This window comes from Carassius auratus, chromosome 15 (genome assembly GCF_003368295.1).
Source record: "Carassius auratus strain Wakin chromosome 15, ASM336829v1, whole genome shotgun sequence".
Lineage (NCBI taxonomy): Eukaryota > Metazoa > Chordata > Actinopteri > Cypriniformes > Cyprinidae > Carassius > Carassius auratus.
Window position 1 is genome coordinate 12,944,766 of NC_039257.1, and position 19,178 is coordinate 12,963,943.

Below are 19,178 nucleotides of genomic sequence, written 5' to 3' on the forward strand. Positions count from 1 at the left end.
TATTTATTTTCCTTGTATGAACCAGGAAATAAAGTAATATATAGACACAGTCATGTTGTGTTCCTGAATCTGCTTTGAACAAACTGGTAAATGATTTGGTAAAGGATTCAATGATTTACTCATTAACACAATCATTTGTCGCCACCTACTGGTGAATGTAACCTACAGAAAAAAAGTCCTCATCATTGACGCAGAGACTGTCTGGAACATGAAATCAAAAGTCCCAGTGCTGTTGTATATCAGCATTCACTAATCAAATTAGGACCTAAGCGAATCATTGTATAACAGCAGTACAGAAAAACGGAGGACTTATGTAATAATGTTGTTGTTTGCACAGACCCTGGCTGACTGAATTACTAATCACAAATTACGTATTAATATCAATATGTAGACGACTAGTTTTACATAAGGTGGTTATGTAGCCTATCCATCATTTAGTGGGTTTATATAGCCTAATTTATGAGAACAGACTCAGCTGGTTTAAGTAGGCTATTATTGACAATTCTCGTACATAAATGTAAAAACAAATACAAATAAAACAAATTTAAAAAGCATGTAAAAAGACAGACCATTTGAAATATAAATATTTCAATGTTTGCGCATAGGGCCTTCATTATACTGTCCATTGTCATTCTTTAGGAAACAACTTCAATGCGTTACCGTCACGCGAGGTGTTTGCGTGAAATACGCAAGCCGCATACTTCCGATTGGAGCGTTCTATCTTGGCGCGTCGCGTTGACCGCTCAAACGCAGTCGTTGATTGGTCGACTGGAAGCCGACGTCAAGACTCCGTCCGCCCCTGAGAGACGCGTCGCTCGTGCAGTGAAGATGTTCTGTACTGCGCGTCAGAGAGGCGCTCCAGAGGTTCTGCCACGGAAACAAGGTGAGCTGAAACCTTATATACCTGTCGTTATGTTTGTGAAGATTGTTTTGCCACTACAGAATATATACACGAGCCTCTAAAATACTTACAGCCTAAATACATTCTTCAAAGTTGTCACTGCGTTCGGTTTCGAGTAAGTTAAACTAATGTTAGGCTACATGAAAAGTAAAGTGTTTCGATCGATAGACTCAAATAATTCATATACAACTGTATTTATTATGTATTTATAATACGGGATTACTAATCTCCGGTTGGTTTTGATTATTGAAATGATTTTAATGTGAAGAAAAGTAGTATTGACAGGTTATTGCCTTCCCCGCTCGTGAGATCTTGGATATGTATCACTTATTAATGCAACGCATTTATGCCGTTTTAAAAATGCAATACGAAGGAATAATAAATTTAAGAGAGAACAGAAAAGGAGCACACGAATCCCCATTTTATCACTGCAGACAGGGATACGCCACATTATCCCGTTTTTTCAAATACAATTACATGTCTAACACGTCAACAGATGGACACCTAAAGCTCCAAGGTCCTTCAGTTATTTTACACAACCAGACAAAATACCACTTTAACTTATTGTCACTTGTCCTGTTTATTAAAAAGTTCAATTTAAAGTTGATATGTTTATGTATGAAATGTTTGTTTACTAAGAGCTTATTCAATTGAATCCAGCCTAATGCAATTTGCAAAGAGCCTCATTTGATAAGTCAAAAGACCTTTGGACAAGAAACAGGATTCAGGATGCGACATTACAGCATCAAATAACGTACATCATGTTAAATCCATTACTCATGTGCTCTTGATGGTTTGTTTTGTTTAATCATACCAGACACATTCATAATTTCAGATTTGAGTCAGACTCAAGAGAATTTGTACAGTATTTCCATTCCATAAGCTCCTCACTAATGTAAAGCATTAACCTTTCAATGCTATTTTATTGTTCGCTTGTTGTTTGTATAATGTTATGTATTAGGCTGCTTTTGTCATTTCTTTGAGACTTGTTTTGATCCAGGTGTAACCCAGAGTAAATAATGTTTCAGTGAGCTGTTTTCAAATATTTGCTGAGTTAACGTGAGACACTGGTGTCTTAAGCATTAAATATGGTCATATGATCATGTAAGGAGTTTTTTTTGTTTTTATTAAATTGTGTTCTTATTTTTCTGTGCATAGAAATAAACCAATAATTTTAATAGAACATCAAAGCCATTATCTGACATGACTTTTAAATGGGAGCAGCATGCAATTTATGATCAATGCAAAAGTTCATCATTTGTTTTCAGCGTGCTCGATCTAAAGGTCTGCCCCTTCTCATGGTCAACTGACAGTGCCGTCACATGTTTTGTCTAATCTCAGCGTTCACTAAACAGGCTCTCACTCGGCTTCATTGTGCACTTATTTAGAATCGCATTTCATTCCAAATTACTTCAAATTCAGCATACAAATTGGGTTACATTTGTCCTTTCCATTAAATAAATGAGTGCACCATTCTCTAATTATTATATTTTCATAGAAAAGCCTAATCTGATGTGAATGAGACTAATGGAGACTCTCAGATGTTTTGGTGTGCTGATTGCAGGTGCTGTAATTGTGCATAATGAAATGAAGGTGATTCAGGAAGAACAACAGATAGCAGTGTGGTCTCAGTGCTAGAGTCCCCCCAACTGTGAGAAGAAAAGTGGTCATCATGATAGACCTGAGCCACCTGAGCGAGGAGGAGCAGGAGATGATCATGACGGTTTTAAAGAGGGATGCTGAGCTGAAGAAAGCAGAGGAGGAACGAATCAAGTAAGACTGCGAAACAAGCATAATCAAATTTTCATTTGAAGGCTAAATGACCCCCTCTCTTAATGTATAATGATAGCTGATCTCAAGCAGTGGCAGCAGTGTGATATACAATTTGAAATCAGTTTTAAGTTGATTTAAAAAAATAATTATTATAAATGGCATTTTATGACATCAACTGAGGTATTACACTGAATATTCATATCTAAAAAATATGTTTAAAAGGTGATTAAAACATTAGTAAATCTGAAATACACTTTCCCTTGTACGTTCACATACAATTTAACTTAAAAGATGCATTACTCTTCAAAAGCTTGAGGTTAATAATTAATACCAAACTGATCAAAAGTGACAGTAAAGACATTTATAATGCAATTTCTATCCATCAAAAAATCATGAAAATCATGTTTTTTTGTGCAGATAAGCGGCACAATTGTTTTACCATAGATAATAAATAAATGCATGTTTTTTGAGCATCAAATCAGCATTATACAATGATTTCACGTGACCCTTAAGACTGGAGTAATATCTGCTGAAAATTCAGCTTTGCCATCACAGGATGAAATTATTTTTAAAATAGTTTTTTTTAATTGTAATATTATTTCACAATAATACAGTTTTACAGTTTTACTGTATTTTTGACTAAATCATAGTTTTATTCTCTTTGTGCGCATAGGAGACAGAAACATTTAAAAAAAATACAATCTTACCAACCACAAACTTTTGCAAATGCACATGATGACAGTAATTTTAGACATATCTATTGAAATACAACATAATACGACATGAAAAAACAGGGCATTAATCCAAAGACAAACACTGAGGGGGTTCACCCGAATGAACACCATTGCACTAGCAAACTATTTGTTCTCGTGTTTAATGCTTTGAATGGAGACTGGCAGTCTACATGAAAGGAAGAATGCAGAATCTGGCCATGTCTGGGTGATTTCCCTGTGTTCAGCCTCAACCGTACTCAACCTTATAAAAGGATTAAGTCTACCCTTGTGAAATAATTGTCTTGGCCGTTTCACATGACCAACATAGTTTCCCCTTCCTTCAAAAGCAAAGAAGTGTTCCAATAGTTGCTACCAAACACATGATTTGAATCAAACAAATTAAGAATCACTGCAAATGCTCACAATGTCTTGATTATGGTTGTTTTGAAATTTTAACTATTTTCAACATTTAACATTAACCACCTCTCAAACATGTCGTAGTATAATGATTCGTTTTCGACCTTTCGATCTGTATTTCTAAAGGAATCATTCAGTAAAACTCCTTATCATTAGTGTCTGAATTACTTAACAGGTTACAGCTCCTGGGAACACTGATAGTACCCAAGAAGCAGCCATTATGAGAGATGTAGTATTTGCAAAGCAAACAGTGTCAGTTTTGAAGACAGTTTTGTGTGTATAAGTCAATGAAGGAAGAGTTTGTCCCGACTCTTTGGTCATAAGGAATGTTATTGATTTAAGAGGCTCTCATAAAGGAGAGCTGTGTAATGTAATAAAAAAGTAAAGTGCAATGAGGTACCGACATTTGGAAAGCTCAGTTTATGATCCTAGTGCTCAAAGAACTTCCTGACACATTTGTACAGTGCATAAAAAGTATTTAACGTTTTGCGAGCAAACACCAGAAGATGTGATAAGTGCCGTGCTTTCTGTCCTTGATGGCTTATGGAGTAAACTAATTTGCGGCCTGTGGAATGCATGGTATTTGTCCAAAGGACCATGCTGAGGTGAGACTATATTAGGTTAGATGCTTGTTGCTGGGAACTGTTGATGATTTAAATTTTTCTCACCCAAGCTGAACCTCTCATCTGATTCCCAGGCATCTGCAGAAAGCCGTCCCAGAGGAAGACAAACGCAAATTTATGTCGGGAGAATGGTTCTACGAAGCAAAGTCACAGAGACACCAGGACAGGATTCATGGCTCTGAAATCATCATGGCATCGATGAAGCAAAGGAAACCCTCAGTTGTTGGTGAGACCAAAAAGCCTACAGTTTATACATGTAAATCCTCAGGTTTAAATGCTTTTAGAGCATTTAACACCAGTAAACATCTCACTATCCTCCTATATAGAGTATTTAACCAAGTCGTGGGGCGGCAGATCCAGAAGCATCAGCCGAAAAGATAGTGATGTCAACATGACGTCTCCTAAAGTCACACAGACTACTGAGTCCTCAGAGCATCTAAAAGAGAGGTAATGCTAAATGTTCATCTACAAAAGCACAAATATCAGCATCTATGGTTCAGTGAGGTTGGCATAATCCTACACTGAATATCTAGACACGCATACTATATCTCATCTAGCTCTGTATTCATCAACTTATCTGGAACAACAGGAGTAATAACTGTTCACGCTTGCCAGAACCCTTTGGTTTGCACTGTGTATGCAACTTCCACCCCTCCCAGGCGCTTTGTGTGCTTTACAGGTGTGGATACCTTATGATTTCAAGATCTTTATGACTCGACAAGGGTCAACAGAGGAGTTTGCACGCTGTCCTCTCAAAGTACTTTGTCTGTGAAGGTTTAATTGATCCTGATCATTGCAGGATGTCTTGCAGGACGGGAATTGTTTTCTTTTGCTTCTTATGAATGCAAGCATAAACATGCAATTGCTATTTTTTTTAAATTAGGGAAAATTGTGAGACATTAGAAGTCCAGCAAGAAAAACTAAACATCGGCATGAGATCGCCATCCAAGGTATGTAAATGCTCATTAAACTATACAGCCATATCAAGATACTGCATATCTTTGGGGAAACACTTAAAGGGGTCATATCATAAGGAATCAACATTTCAACACATCCTCTCCAGTCCAAATAGACCAGAGATCCTCAAATCTAGACCTCGGGATCCACTTTCCTGCAGAGTTTAGCTCTAACCCTAAACAAACACACCTGAGCGTAGTAATCAATGCCGATTAATGTCTTTGGGATCATTAGAAAATCACAGGCAGGTGACTTTGATCAGGGTAGGAGCTAACCTCTGCAGCACATTGGACCTCCAGGGTAAGATTTGAGGAGCCATGAAATAGACCATTTATAAAAAATGTGAGAAAATGGTTTCTACGGAACTTTCATGACTTACAGCTATCAAATGTGTATTAAAGAGGATGTCTATTGCTATTTCATGCTTAGCCGACTTACTTACATTGCTAAAGAATTGGATTCTCATGCTATACATGACCAAAGTCTTAAAGATTGAGTTGAGTATTTCTGTGCCAAAGACACCCCTTCAGGGTTTTTATAGGTTTTGGAAAGTTTTTTTTTTTTTGGATGGCCGTGTATGATGTTATAAAGAGTGAATTTCCTTGTGTAGGCCCTTCTCCAGGTAGTGGTTGCCCTTGACAGCTATACACTTCTTTTATAAATCTGATAAAATTAAAGAATCTTCTGCAATATAAAGGATTCAATACTACTCTATAGGTACTCAAGATTAACATGAGATTGGCAGAAACTGTGTGTTATGTCCACTTCAACATACTGTACGGCCGCCCACATTTAGACATCAACAACACCTATCTGTATTTAGAAACTTGGTCCACCTGGTCAATATTTCGTACTAAGGAGGATTCTGCAACAATATAACACAGGCTTTGAAAAGAGGCTGTTATTTAAGGATGGGGCAGGGCAAACAGTATATAAAGTATATTGGACTCATCAGCAGACCTGCAGCTTGTGAGTAAACACAGCTGTTTCTCATGCCACATGCAACCTGGGTGTTAGGTGTAGGGTCTTATTTCTATGTGTCAGATATAGGGTAAAAAAATGTCATAAATTTGATATAAAATTCATATCTTCGGTAAAAGGATAAGTTAATAAATAAAATTACTTAATACAATGTATGATATGACCCCTTTTAAGTCTCGGCCACTCTAGTGTGTTAATTTTGAGTGAAAGTCAATGCCAAGCAACAAATAAATCAATATGGCATCAATAATAAATGTATTTATTCATTATAAACTTTGTCTGTTTACCTGGTTCCAGCCAAGGCACAACCCATTTAACAGTGTTCCAGTAGAGCTTGATTTTGAGGAAACTGAGATCCACTTTACATCAGGACCTGGTCTCAGGAAATCATTAGACCGAGGCTCTGATTCACAAGGTTTATGTGGCAAAATGTTGTATAATGTTCATTTGTGCTTTGACATTTGTAGTTTTGTGCTCTCCCATGCTTACAAGTCTCATATTTGCAGTAAAACATCAGGAAGCGAGTCATGGTGTAGGTAATAGTGAGGTTTTTAACACCCCACACAACAAACCTCCTGGTCAAAAGCCTGTGCCAAAGAAGAGGACCAAAATAAACAAACCACAGAGCTCTGTCTCAGACAGCACCAATTCTGTGTCCAGCCAGGGTGTATCCACCACAGCAGGCTCAGGTGTTAGGTCTCCACCACCAAGAAGTATCCCTAAACATAGCTCCAATGAGCCCTCTCTCAAGAGCCAGCTGCGACAACCAGTAGCATCCTTAAGCTATGTTCGCAAAAACATCAGTCAAGAAAAGGATCTTGAAGAATCTAGACTTTCTCTGGGTAGTACAGAAGAATCAGGTAGCAAAACTGAAAACAAAGAGCAAATTAGCTCTCCTTCACCACTGAAGTTGCCAAAGTCACGTTTACCAGTAAGAGCTTCATCGCAACTGATAAACCTTCCACAAAGCTTACAAGAAAAGCCAAAAATAAAACCACGTCTAAGTCTGAACTCTATCACAAGAGGAGATGATGTCAAAAAAGTGGAAGAACATGTAAAACAAAGAAGAGAAACACATAGTTGCCTTCCTCAGACATCAAATATGGAATTAGAGGGCCAAAAGATTTCTGGTGAAACTAACCTTCCACGTGAGAATGCAATGTTCACGTTGACTGACAACTCTGCAAAGCCACTGGATGAGATCACTGCCCTTCAACCTACAATGCACAAATCTGGGAATGTGGAAAATCATATGAGTCTGTATCCAACATCAGAAACGATAGGAACTGAAGAAAATATGAAGAAAACTGCTGTTGGTATGAGCCACATTTTTTAGAAATGTAAACATTTGTTAAAGGAGATATTCGCCCAAAAATTCGAATTATGTTATTTACCCATCATCGTGTCATTTCAAACCTGTAAGACTGACTGACTTCTGCCGAACACAGGGGATAATTTAACAAGCAGTCGGTAAAATTTTGGGTGAACTGACAAATAATGGCAGTGACACTGGGTCTCACTTGAGTGCCTAAAGCACCCAAGTGTGTCAGCAAAATACACATTTCACATTTTGCTAAAATACTATTTGATATTCAAGCACTCATCCAGTTCTTCACACTCCAGTCTGGTAGGTGATGGAAATGTTCACCCTTCTACTACGTCAACAAACCAACTTACAAAAAAATGGCAACAATATTGAAAATTTACACAATTAGATATTTATTACATTTTCTTCTTTGTGCTTCTACTGCTGTGTTCTGCAGAAGAAAGAAAGTCATTTGGGTTTGGAATGACATGCAGGTTAGTAAATGATAACATGATTTTCATATTTGGGTGAAATCATCTTACATTGAAAATAACTGAATAAAATCTTTGCTTACAATGGTGTTGTCTAGAATTTCTGGACATTTAGTGCTGCACTGATTTTTTTTTTTTTTTTTTACAGATCAACAATTTCCCAGATCCCTCAAAATAACAGATACATTCAACAACACAGGTGCCTCAACTGACTGTGAGACTGACAGTAGCCCCCTTGTCTTCAATATAAAACAAAATACTAATAACTCAAAACAAGAAGATGCCAAAATGGAAACCATGACAGATGAATATATTTCCACACCTACTGATGAACCAGGAGATTCCATTGCCAAAGTTCTTGAGTGGTTTAGCAGAAGCTCAGACAGCAGTGATAGGCTTGATGTAGAGAGCAATGTCCAAGACATGGAGGACGACACCAAGATCGATGACATAGACTTTGAAGATGACATTGATCAGAGAGCAAAACCAAGAGATAATGTGTACTTAATCATACCACGCCAAAGCGAAGAAGTTCCATCAGAAGTCAATACAATATTTCTACAACAGACAGATTGGGGAAAGGAACAGAATGTTGAGCCTTCCCATAATTCTCCAAAAGAAAAGAGAAGATATGAATCTGCTTCTTATAAAGAACCTCTCATCAAGAAACCTTCTATTGACTCTGCTTTTACTGCAAACAATGTGCCTCCAGAGATACCAGAAGTTAATATTTCTGTCAGTGGGAAAGTTAGTCTAAATGAGAACAAAATCAAGAGAGAGGAAGAGACTAAAGTCAAACTTGAAATCACTGACATCAAGCAGACTCAAAATCAGTCAAAAGAAATAACAGGTGCTGAAGAGAACCAGCGACCAAAGATTGCCAATTTGAGATCTTTCTGGGAGAAAGAAAACATTGGACCAAAGATTTTGATCGGCAAATCTAGTGTACCTGCTAAAAATGAACACTTAATCCCTAGTGATAATTGTGGAAAGCCAACTGAAGGTGTAGAGGAACAACAAAGAAGTGAGCAGAGCTTGAAAGTAACATCTCCGAGACATCAGAAACAAGAGAGCGTTGGAGAAGATGTAGACGTTGAGCATGTTGGAAGTGGTAACACCACCTATACCCCTAAAGTACCCATTTTTACAGATGAATCAGAACCCCCATTGATATATGCTAATGAGAAGACCGACCAAATACATGCAAGCTTTCCCTTAGAGAAAGATGTTCCATATTTAAAATCATCTTCGCCATCCCTTAACAGTGGTTCCTTGCTAGCAGGTCAAAATGGTGATAGCAGAGGCACCATTAGCATCAACAGTAATGATGCAGATCACACTCCTCCAAAAGAATTGGAGGCAAAATCAAGAACCGCGCCAAGGACAAATCAAGTGCCTTTTGTTAAGCAGAATTCCCAGCAAGAGAACATGGCAGAGAGGATCAAGCAACTCAAGTCCTTTTGGGAGAAAGAATCTAGAACATCAGCAGCAGTTCAAAACAAATCGACTACTACTACTCGAATGAACCAAAGATTTACAAAATCTGAGTTTGATCTCAGAACAATAGGTACTGATTATGATGATTATGATGCTGATGATGTTGAGGACAGTACCTCTGCCAGAGGTAGACTGTCTCCTAATTTTTCGATGCATCCACTAAGGAAGGATAAGCCAAATGTAATGGATGGTATGAGCACTTCACAGTTTAAGAACCTCCGTGACTTCTGGGGAGGATCACCTGCAAAATCTGGGCAAAGATCACCAGTTCTTGAAAGTGGAAATCAGAGATCCTTAAGTCCACAAAGTCAAAATGAAAGAGCCAGTGTCAAAGACTTTGTAAATGAAAGCCATAATAACAAAACATCCTCGCCAGCCAAAACCAGAGTATTCCAGTCTCCCTCAAAGAAGAGGATTATGTCAAGACAAGAATCTGGATCAAAAACCGATCAGTCGCACATGATCTCCTCTTTAGAAGCCACAATGGTATCTAAACCTCAGGTTGGTCAAGAGTCACAACCTAAACATGGTAGAAGAAATAGCAAAGGCAGTCTAAATGGAAAAGCAAATGCCATGAGACGTGCCGCCAGTATGTTTTCTGTGAACACTGCAGTTGAGGAGCAAAGCCAGGACTTAGATCTTTTGTCCAAGAAGTCCCAGGGCCCCAATCTGCAACAGGTTAAAAAGGCACCAGAAGCCATCATCACACAGTCCAGAAAAACACAGGAAGCTAGCTATACCCTGCCAAAAACATCCCCAGAAATCTCTTGGAGAGATAGAGACAAAAACACTCAGAGAAGACCATCACGTACCTCAGAGGATTCTGACTCCCAACCTCTTGCTAGATCCTTCATTCCGCGGGACTACCAGCATTACCTTGGCATCACAGAGGACAGAAGGATGTACACTCCACCTCCAGTTACAGAGCAGGTTGACGATCTTATCTGCACTTCATTTACGTCATCTCCAGAGACACACCGCAGCTGTAAATGCTCCCCTGTGAAAACCAGTACTCCAGTACAGGGTTCCCCCGACCTACAAACCAGGAGAGGGAGCCTGGGATGCCACTCAACCACACAAACTGATGGAAATGCCACTAAGGGCAATTTAAGCCGTGAGTTTTAACCTTTGACCTTTGTGTTGTTATCAGTATGGTCTATTGTTTTAGCTACAGGGACACTTTTTTCTGGTTTATCAACTGCCAGGTGTGAAACGTAAATCGGATTATTCAGAAAAGTAATAATACACCTCTTCTGGTCAGATCACAGTTCATAGTTCACTGCACACACTACTTTCCAGAGTTTTATAGTTAGGTTTAATGATTTAGAAAAAGTTTTTAACCATATAAGCATGAAAGTATAAGCATGAAATGTGTGTGCAGTTGTAACAGAGGCTAACAGATCATGCTGTGCATGCAAACCTCTCTCCCCTGATCTCAAGAGGCGCACTAGTGACTGACAGTTGTGGGTGCAGTCTTTAGCCTCCTTGTTAGGACGCCCACCTCCCATGCCGGAGACCCACTCCAAATTATTAACATGACTTATGAAGGACTAACTGACCTCAGTCTTAAACTATTTACAAATTAGGTATATGTAATTAAATCTGCATAGTATTAGAATTTCTCACAGCTTCCCTTTCAAGTGTCAAATAGTAAGTGCTCACATTACACAATAGTACAAGGGAACAAAACACCAGCCACATTCTTGTTGCTTCTTGCATTAATTCTTTATACCTCTATGGGATCAAACTTACACTGTTAAATCTTACAGGTGATAGTGAAAGTCCCATTCAGAAAGCTTTGAAACGAGCTTCATCTAGACCAGTGTTCCATAAAAGTATGGAAGACATCAGCACTCTTCCGAGTAAGCATCAATCCTCTCTATCATGTCAAATGTTTTTTAAACTGTATCCAACTATAATTTATATACTGTTTATTATTAGTTTTTCAATTAAAAGTACAATATCCATACTTAGCTCTTCCTTTCAGAGTTTACTTATCATGCAGTATCAGCACAATGCTTCTTCCAGAGTACACCTTATTGTTTGGCTCTAAATGGAAAGTAGAGGTGACAACGTTATCTTTTCTACTTATCCCGTGTTTTGCCATTGTTATGTTTTCCCTAAGGACAAGACCAAAAACAAGCAAATGACTACATGCAGAGCAACTACGATGGCAAGTTTTGAGCTTACCTTCTCGATATGATTTTCAGTATATGCACCAATTTTGTTGACATCATATGACGTTGGCATTTGCTCTGAATCTCACTTCTGATGTGTTGTTTAAGACTCTAGCACACTTGTCCAAACTTCTTTTGCCACATCAGACCCAGTGCACCTGAAGCAACTCAGTAAATCAGTGCCTTCATTCCTGCAAAAAGAAGTTGGTTCATTTGTCATTTTTATCTATGATGAAAGGCCAGGTCACAAAAAATGTGTGGTGCTCAAAATGTCTGTTCCTGTCCTGTCTTTTTAGAGTGATGGAGGAGAAAGTGACTCTGAGAGCAGTTCTCGCAGCGGTGTACCACAATGGAATAACAGAAAATTCACTGACTTCAGCAACTACTCTGGATCCACCTCCCTGTCATCTGTATGTTCATATTCTATGTATTATATACCTACCTATACATTACTATTTACCAAGCAAATGCATATAATATAGTATATACACTTATAGAAACAGAACCTGTCAATTATTCCACTTGCCTCAGATATCATTTGTGTTATAGTTAATTATAGTAAAGTCATCATGAAGCACCTTTTACAGCCCATTTTACTTTTGTAACCATATCATCATAATTCAAATTAAACAGAATATTCTAGGAGAAAAAAGCAGTGCAGGGGTTTATTCTAACCAGATTATGAAGATGAACATGTATTTATTAAGTACGCTAATTAAATTGAATTACTAACCCTCATGACGTTCTAAACCGGTCAGATCTTCGTTCATGTTCGGAACACAAATTAAGGTATTTTTGATGAAATCTGAGTGCTTTATGACCTTGCATAGACACAGCAATGCAGAAATTTTGTAAATACATTGTTAAAATAGTGACATCATGTGACATCAGTGGTTCAACCTTTATTCTATGAAGATACAAAAAAATTTTTTTTGTGTAAGGAAAGCAAAAATAACGACTTTTCAACAATTTATTCTCTTCTTGCGGTATGCATAGTGCGTGGTGCAGCTGATGCAGGAGTTCTGACGTAGAACCCAGAGCAGAGAAGAAATTGTTGAATAAAGTTTTTTTTTTTTTTTTGCAAATTATGATTTATGAACAAATTTTGGGGGGAGCACGCACTGATAATTACCACGGCCAATCCATCATCAGTAGCTACACCATCTATCCAACCAGCACAAGACAGAACACCTATAAAAAATCAAAGCAGTCTTTCCTTCATTATCTCTAGTCTTTCAGCATTGGCACATCAAATTGCCACAACATTTCAGAGATTTCATTATTTTGGGATGATAACTCCTTTGACATCACGGATCCTCTGGCATCTCCAGTCATCGTTCAACATGGTAGTTACTGTATGTGGCTGTCTATGCAGGGTCAGCAAGCTCTAGGATTTCATCAGAAATATCTTAATTTGTATTCCGAAGGTGAAAGAAGGTCTTAAAAGTGTTAGTTCACTGAAAAATTTAAATTATGTCATTAATAACTCACCCTCATGTCATTCCGTTCATCTTCGGAACACAGTTTAAGTTATTTCAGATTTAGTCAGAGAGCTTTCTGTCCCTCCATTGAAAGTGTATGTATGGTATACTGTCCTTTATAGAAGACAATGCTGAATAAATGTATTATTTTTGTTATTTTTGGAACAAAATTTATTTTGATGCTTCAATAAATTCTAACTGACCCTCTGATGTCACATGGACTACTTTGATGATGTTTTTATTACCTTTCTGGACATGGACAGTATACCGTTCATACAGTTTCAATGGAGGGACTGAGAGCTCTCGGACTAAATCTAAAATATCTTAAACTGTGTTCCAAAGATAAACGGAGGTCTTATGGGTTTGCAACAACATGAAGGTGAGTCATTAATGACATAATTAAAAATTTTCGGTGAACTAACCCTTTAAGGGTTTAGAATGACATGAGGGTGAGTAATGACAAACTTTTCATTTTTGGGTGAACTGACGACTTATTAAAGGGATAGTTTACCCAAAAATGGAAATTATCTGCTTACCCCCAGGGCATCCAAGATGTAGGTGACTTTGTTTCTTCAGTAGAATACAAATGGAGATTTTTAACACAAAATGTTGGAGTCTGTCAGTCCTGTAATGGATGTGAATCGGGATCACGGCTAAAACACACACACACACACACACACACACAAAAACATACACTAGCAAAACCAAACTAAGCCCTGCGTCTCATGAGGATACATTGATGTGTAAAGACACAACTCGATGGTTGATGATTGCCTGTGCAAGAAACTGAAATCTCTCAAATGGACCATTGACACTCTATCTAATCTTAATTAGGAGTGTCAATGGTCCACTTGAGAAATAGGTGGTGGTAATACACTTATAAGTCTGTGATCTGCCATAAGCAAGAAGACGCTTCATACACCTGCTGCTGAGAATGCACTCAGGAGGACGTGCTTAGGAGAGCTCTAATAGTTCGGACATTGCATGAATTAATACTGTTCAGTTTCTTGCACAGACCGATCTACAGTATTTGTGTCTTTACACATCAATGCATCGTCACAAGAATCAGGGTTTTATTTGGTTTTGTTTGTGTATGTTTTCTTTTAGTTTTATGTTTTAGCCATGATTCACATTCACATCCATTATAAGACTGACAGACTTTAATGGTTTGTGTTAAAAAAATCTCTCTATTTGTGTTCTACTGAAGAAACAAAGTCACCACCATCTTGGATGCCCTGGGGGTATGCAGATAAACATCAACTTTTCATCTTTCGGTGAACTATGCCTTTAAGCACATTGGTGTACAATACTGAATTTCCATCATCCTCAGGTTAGCGGCAGTGTTGTGAGTGTGTACAATAGTGACTACAGCAGTGTTGATGTCCAAGGAAGCATCCAGTTTTCACTCAACTATGTGCACAAGTTGCGGGAGTTCCACATCTTTGTTGTTCAGTGCCAGAATCTAGCAGCAGTGGACACCAAGAGGAATCGATCGGACCCGTAAGATTGCGATCTCAGTACCACCTACCCTTTCTCCTCTAAATAGGTTTTTTTTTTCCATGGATAGCTTGTTCTTTTTCTAGGTATGTCAAGAGTTACCTCATTCCTGATCCCGCCAATTTGGGAAAAAGAAAAACTGCTGTGAAGAAGAAAACATTGAATCCTACATACAATGAGATTCTTAGGGTAAGAGCATCACTTGTCACATTTCCATGCATTTAAATGTTATCCATTTAGTATAGTAATTACAATATATGTAATAATTTGATATTTTTGCACATCACATTTCACTTTGTTGCATAAGTAATGACAAAATTTCAATTTTGGGGTGGAGAATCTCTTTACTTGCGCAATGTTTCGTAATTGCTTTACTATTCATACCAAGCTGAAATGTCTATAATAGGCTGTAGGCTTAATTGGAGATTCCATTGTGACAACATGCCCCGATACTGGGTTTGTTCAATTGACTATAATTTCTTACAGTTTATAATGGGGGAAATGCAGGCCCCAGTCTCCCCTATATGCATTATACCAAATGCCTAATAATCTTTTTTCATGTTATTATTTGATGCATACAGTATAGAGTTCGAATGGAGTACCTGACATCCCAGGTACTCAACCTTTCAGCATGGCACAATGACACATTTGGTCGTAACAGCTTCCTGGGTGAAATAGAGCTTGACCTCTCCTCTTGGGATTTTAATGACACAGAGTGGAAACTTTTACCTCTCAAACCAAGGGTATAGTATGAATTTATCGATCATTTCTCTTACATGGCACTTATGATATACAGCATTTTCAAAGTTAAAATACTTCATACACAAATGCATGATCTCTTACACTAATGTTACCTGGAAAACCAATAGGTAGCCATTTTTATTTTTATTTTACAGATTTATTTTTTTGGTTTACTAGATTTCGAATTTTTTCCAAACACAGAAACATCCGCCTTTTTGCGTAGGATACGACAAATGTCAAAATATCAAACATGTTTTAAAAAAAAAAACTTGGGCCTGTCATACACAAAAAATGCAATGACTACTCCAGACTGCAAATTGGGACCAAAATCTATGCACAAACTGGGAGTATGCTGGAGTATGCAGTTTTTGTGCTGCTAGTGTCATCTAGTGGAACAACAAAAGTAAAGCATGTTTTCAAACAAGTTTTGCAGAAGCCCCTTTTGCACATCACGTCTCCCCCAAATCTGACTGTTGAAAATCTTTTCACAACCTGTTAGCAATCAATAATTAAAGTGGTCTAAATAAGATGGTGTATATAATTCGAGACGGTCAACCAGTATAACAAGAAACTAGAAATATTTGCCTATCCTAGCTTTAAATAATGGCAGATTTTTTTTTTTTTTGGCTGAATTACACCTTTATCTATTTTGTTCTGATTCCAGAATCTGTTCTCTCAGACCACAAACAGCCTCCAGCCATCTGACTTGAGAGGACAGATGAGACTGGCCGTACGTTTCCTGCCTCAGATTTCCCAATGTAAGGCTCCACCCTTTACAGTCATTTACTCTTCACAATAATGCACATTCATATGCTGTAAAACATATTTTTGAAAATGAAAGTTGTAGGTAAAGATTATTGGAGTACATTTTACAAGAAAACACTTTTCTTCTCTACATTATGTAACAGAAAAAGTCAAATGTCAAAGTTTGGTCAAATGATCAGTGCTAATGTTTCCCTTTTTATTATCCAGCAAAAAACACTCCTGGCTCTGGTGAGGTGCATATCTGGGTAAAAGACTGCAAGAATCTCCCTCTTATCAGAAGTCCAGCTATTGACCCATATGTAAAATGGTAATACTACTAATAAAACAATTCTGTTATATTGTGATTGCATGCCATTATAGCAATTTTTCTTGACAACATCTTTAGTGTACTACTAAATAATGGTTTATTTAAATCCTTGCACAGCTTCGTACTCCCCGACACCAGCAAAAAGAGCCGTCAGAAGACTCGTGTGCTGAAGAGAACAGTCAACCCTGTATTTAACCACACTATGGTTTATGACGGCTTCAGGGCAGAGGACCTGAAAGAGGCTTGTGTGGAGCTTACCGTTTGGGACCGTGACCGACTAGCCAATCACCTGCTCGGAGGCCTGAGACTCGGCATGGGCACAGGTGCAGTCCAGCGTTCGATGTTTATGGGTTCTGAGATCTATAAACAAACACATATACAATACATATTAACACAAAAATGATATATGAGCCAATTTTGTGTACAGGCAAGAGTTACGGAGTACAGGTGGACTGGATGGACTCAACAGCAGAGGAAGTCGCTTTATGGAGGAGAATGATGGAATCTCCAAATGAATGGGTGGAGGGCATGTTACCGCTGAGGATGGTAGCAGCAGCCAAAAACACATGGAAATGATCAAATCACATCTTTCATATAATATTTGTCCATATATAATATATTGCATTTGTTATGATTTATAGTATAATAGATTAGGTTTTTGCACGTTAGGACTTTTTGGCCCCCATTAGACCTGACATCAACACGAGTTCCGTTTCCAGATATATTGATATTCTTTAGCTGGATTTATTTATTGTCTTCAATCCTGTGTTCAGTAGGACTGAACAGAGACCAGACTGAATATATTTAGCCAATAACATATTACATGAGATCATTTACCGATTTCAAAATGCTTTCAATACAAGTAAGTTATAAGCAATGTCTAAAGGTGATCCTTTTCTAATGTTATCTGTTTTAAGAGGTTACAGATTTATATAGCTAATGAGGATCCCTTGAAACATCATATATTTTGAGTTTAAATACCTTATAAACTATAGTATATGTTCAAGGCTTCAAAATAGTTTTGATGAAGGTTGTTAAATCATTGCTGAGGACGTTTAAGGATACCATTTGAGGGTAAAAAATGAAATTCAAAGCCTTGACAAAATGATTCAACCAGGAAAGGAGGGAAACTGAATGTGTGTATTGTAACAATCTGTATGGGGGAATAGATTTGATGCCAAAAATGTGCAAAGTGGGTGACTGCTTTATTTGTCAAATACGCCTGTATTAACACCAGAGTTCACAGACACACTGCACTACAAGCAAAATAATGCAGGATACTCCTGATAAATATGCCAAAAGGAAATGAATAAACAAAGTTGGTTCACCATGCTGACATTTTTTATTTTTATCTTATTATGTCAAAGGTATTTTTATGTGCATGGTGACTATTTTTTCCCCTAGTATGGGTATGTACTACACTATTTCACGCACATAATGCACAAATTAACATCTGGCTGCCCAAGAAAGTACAAGACTTCCCAGAAAAATTCAGTTTTGCTACTTTGTTGGCTACTCAATTGTTTTTAAGCCATTGACAGTGCTGTATTGAACTTTGTGTTTCATGACGATGCAATTCTGACAATGCATATAAATACAATACACCACTGTTGAGATCTGGTGCGAAGAGCCAAGGCTGTGAAAGGAGGAGGTGAGACCGGGTCACGCTCACAGAACAAGAGTTCTGGTCAGACTGAGAGAGGAGCAGAGCTGTCTGAACGTGTGTACCCTGTGCAGCTGGCACATACTCTCTCCTGTCTCAAAGGACTAGATCAACAGCATCAAGTTCCACACACTCTTTCAGAAAAAAAACAAAGAACATGTGCTCCGTTGGGAGAGAAACATTTTGCAATAAGATTCACATAAATGTGAGATATGCATAAACGGATGCACAAAATTGTGACATCTAAATGTTTGCCCTCTTGATCCACATTCTCAAATACCGTCAGAACGTGTTAAGTCAAAATGTGCTATTCACAATAATAATAATAATAAAAAAATGGTAATGGAAAATATATTAATGTTAGCTCTTAAAGATGAGAACCAATTATAGTCCCCAGTTCCATAATATTTGGATGCCTGTGATAAATGACATCAACTGTCCGATATCATAAGAAAGGAGTGTGAATGGGGTTGGTTTGGTACAGTATATTATGTAAGTGTAGAAAAATTATGTGAATGTAGTACACAAACATTACCCACATAAATTCTATTATAAGGGGTGATTCTATAATTGGAGATACGTTTAGTGAAAAAAAAAGTTCACTAACAGAAACTCCTTCCAGAATCTTATTGAAAACATCCAGTTTTAATAGCTCAGAGCTTGACAAACACAAGTTTTTAGAGTTGTAGGACACTTCTTACAGAAAGTATTATATTGTTATGGCCTGTAATCTTTTGATTTATATCGAGTAACAAATTATTATAATAATTAAAAACATAACCATTTGAAAAAAGCAGAAAAGTAAATAAATAAAGACCCAAATGCATAGGCTTCACTCAGTTCGGTAAAGTTGACAAGATATTCACAGATTCGACTTTTCCGGATCAA

At 37.6% G+C, this 19,178-nt stretch overlaps 1 protein-coding gene across 3 annotated transcripts; it reads left to right on the top strand.

Annotated features, from left to right (window-relative positions):
• Positions 1–822: 822 nt before the first annotated feature.
• Positions 823–17,957, top strand: LOC113115156 (synaptotagmin-like protein 2). 3 transcript variants are annotated; one of them, XM_026282498.1, is made up of 19 exons: positions 823–883; positions 2,466–2,674; positions 4,502–4,653; positions 4,754–4,874; positions 5,311–5,377; positions 6,663–6,780; positions 6,872–7,681; positions 8,311–10,773; positions 11,429–11,521; positions 11,785–11,832; positions 11,945–12,039; positions 12,133–12,246; positions 14,648–14,817; positions 14,901–15,003; positions 15,396–15,557; positions 16,220–16,313; positions 16,528–16,627; positions 16,745–16,950; positions 17,055–17,957. In XM_026282498.1, exons 2-19 carry the CDS (start codon positions 2,574–2,576, stop codon positions 17,201–17,203), a joined length of 5,166 nt encoding a protein of 1,721 aa, XP_026138283.1. In that variant the 5' UTR covers positions 823–883; positions 2,466–2,573; the 3' UTR covers positions 17,204–17,957. The 3 variants fall into 3 exon arrangements, with proteins under 3 accessions (XP_026138283.1, XP_026138285.1, XP_026138284.1); XM_026282500.1 differs by having other exon boundaries at positions 16,235–16,313; XM_026282499.1 differs by having other exon boundaries at positions 854–883; positions 2,443–2,674.
• Positions 17,958–19,178: the final 1,221 nt, after the last annotated feature.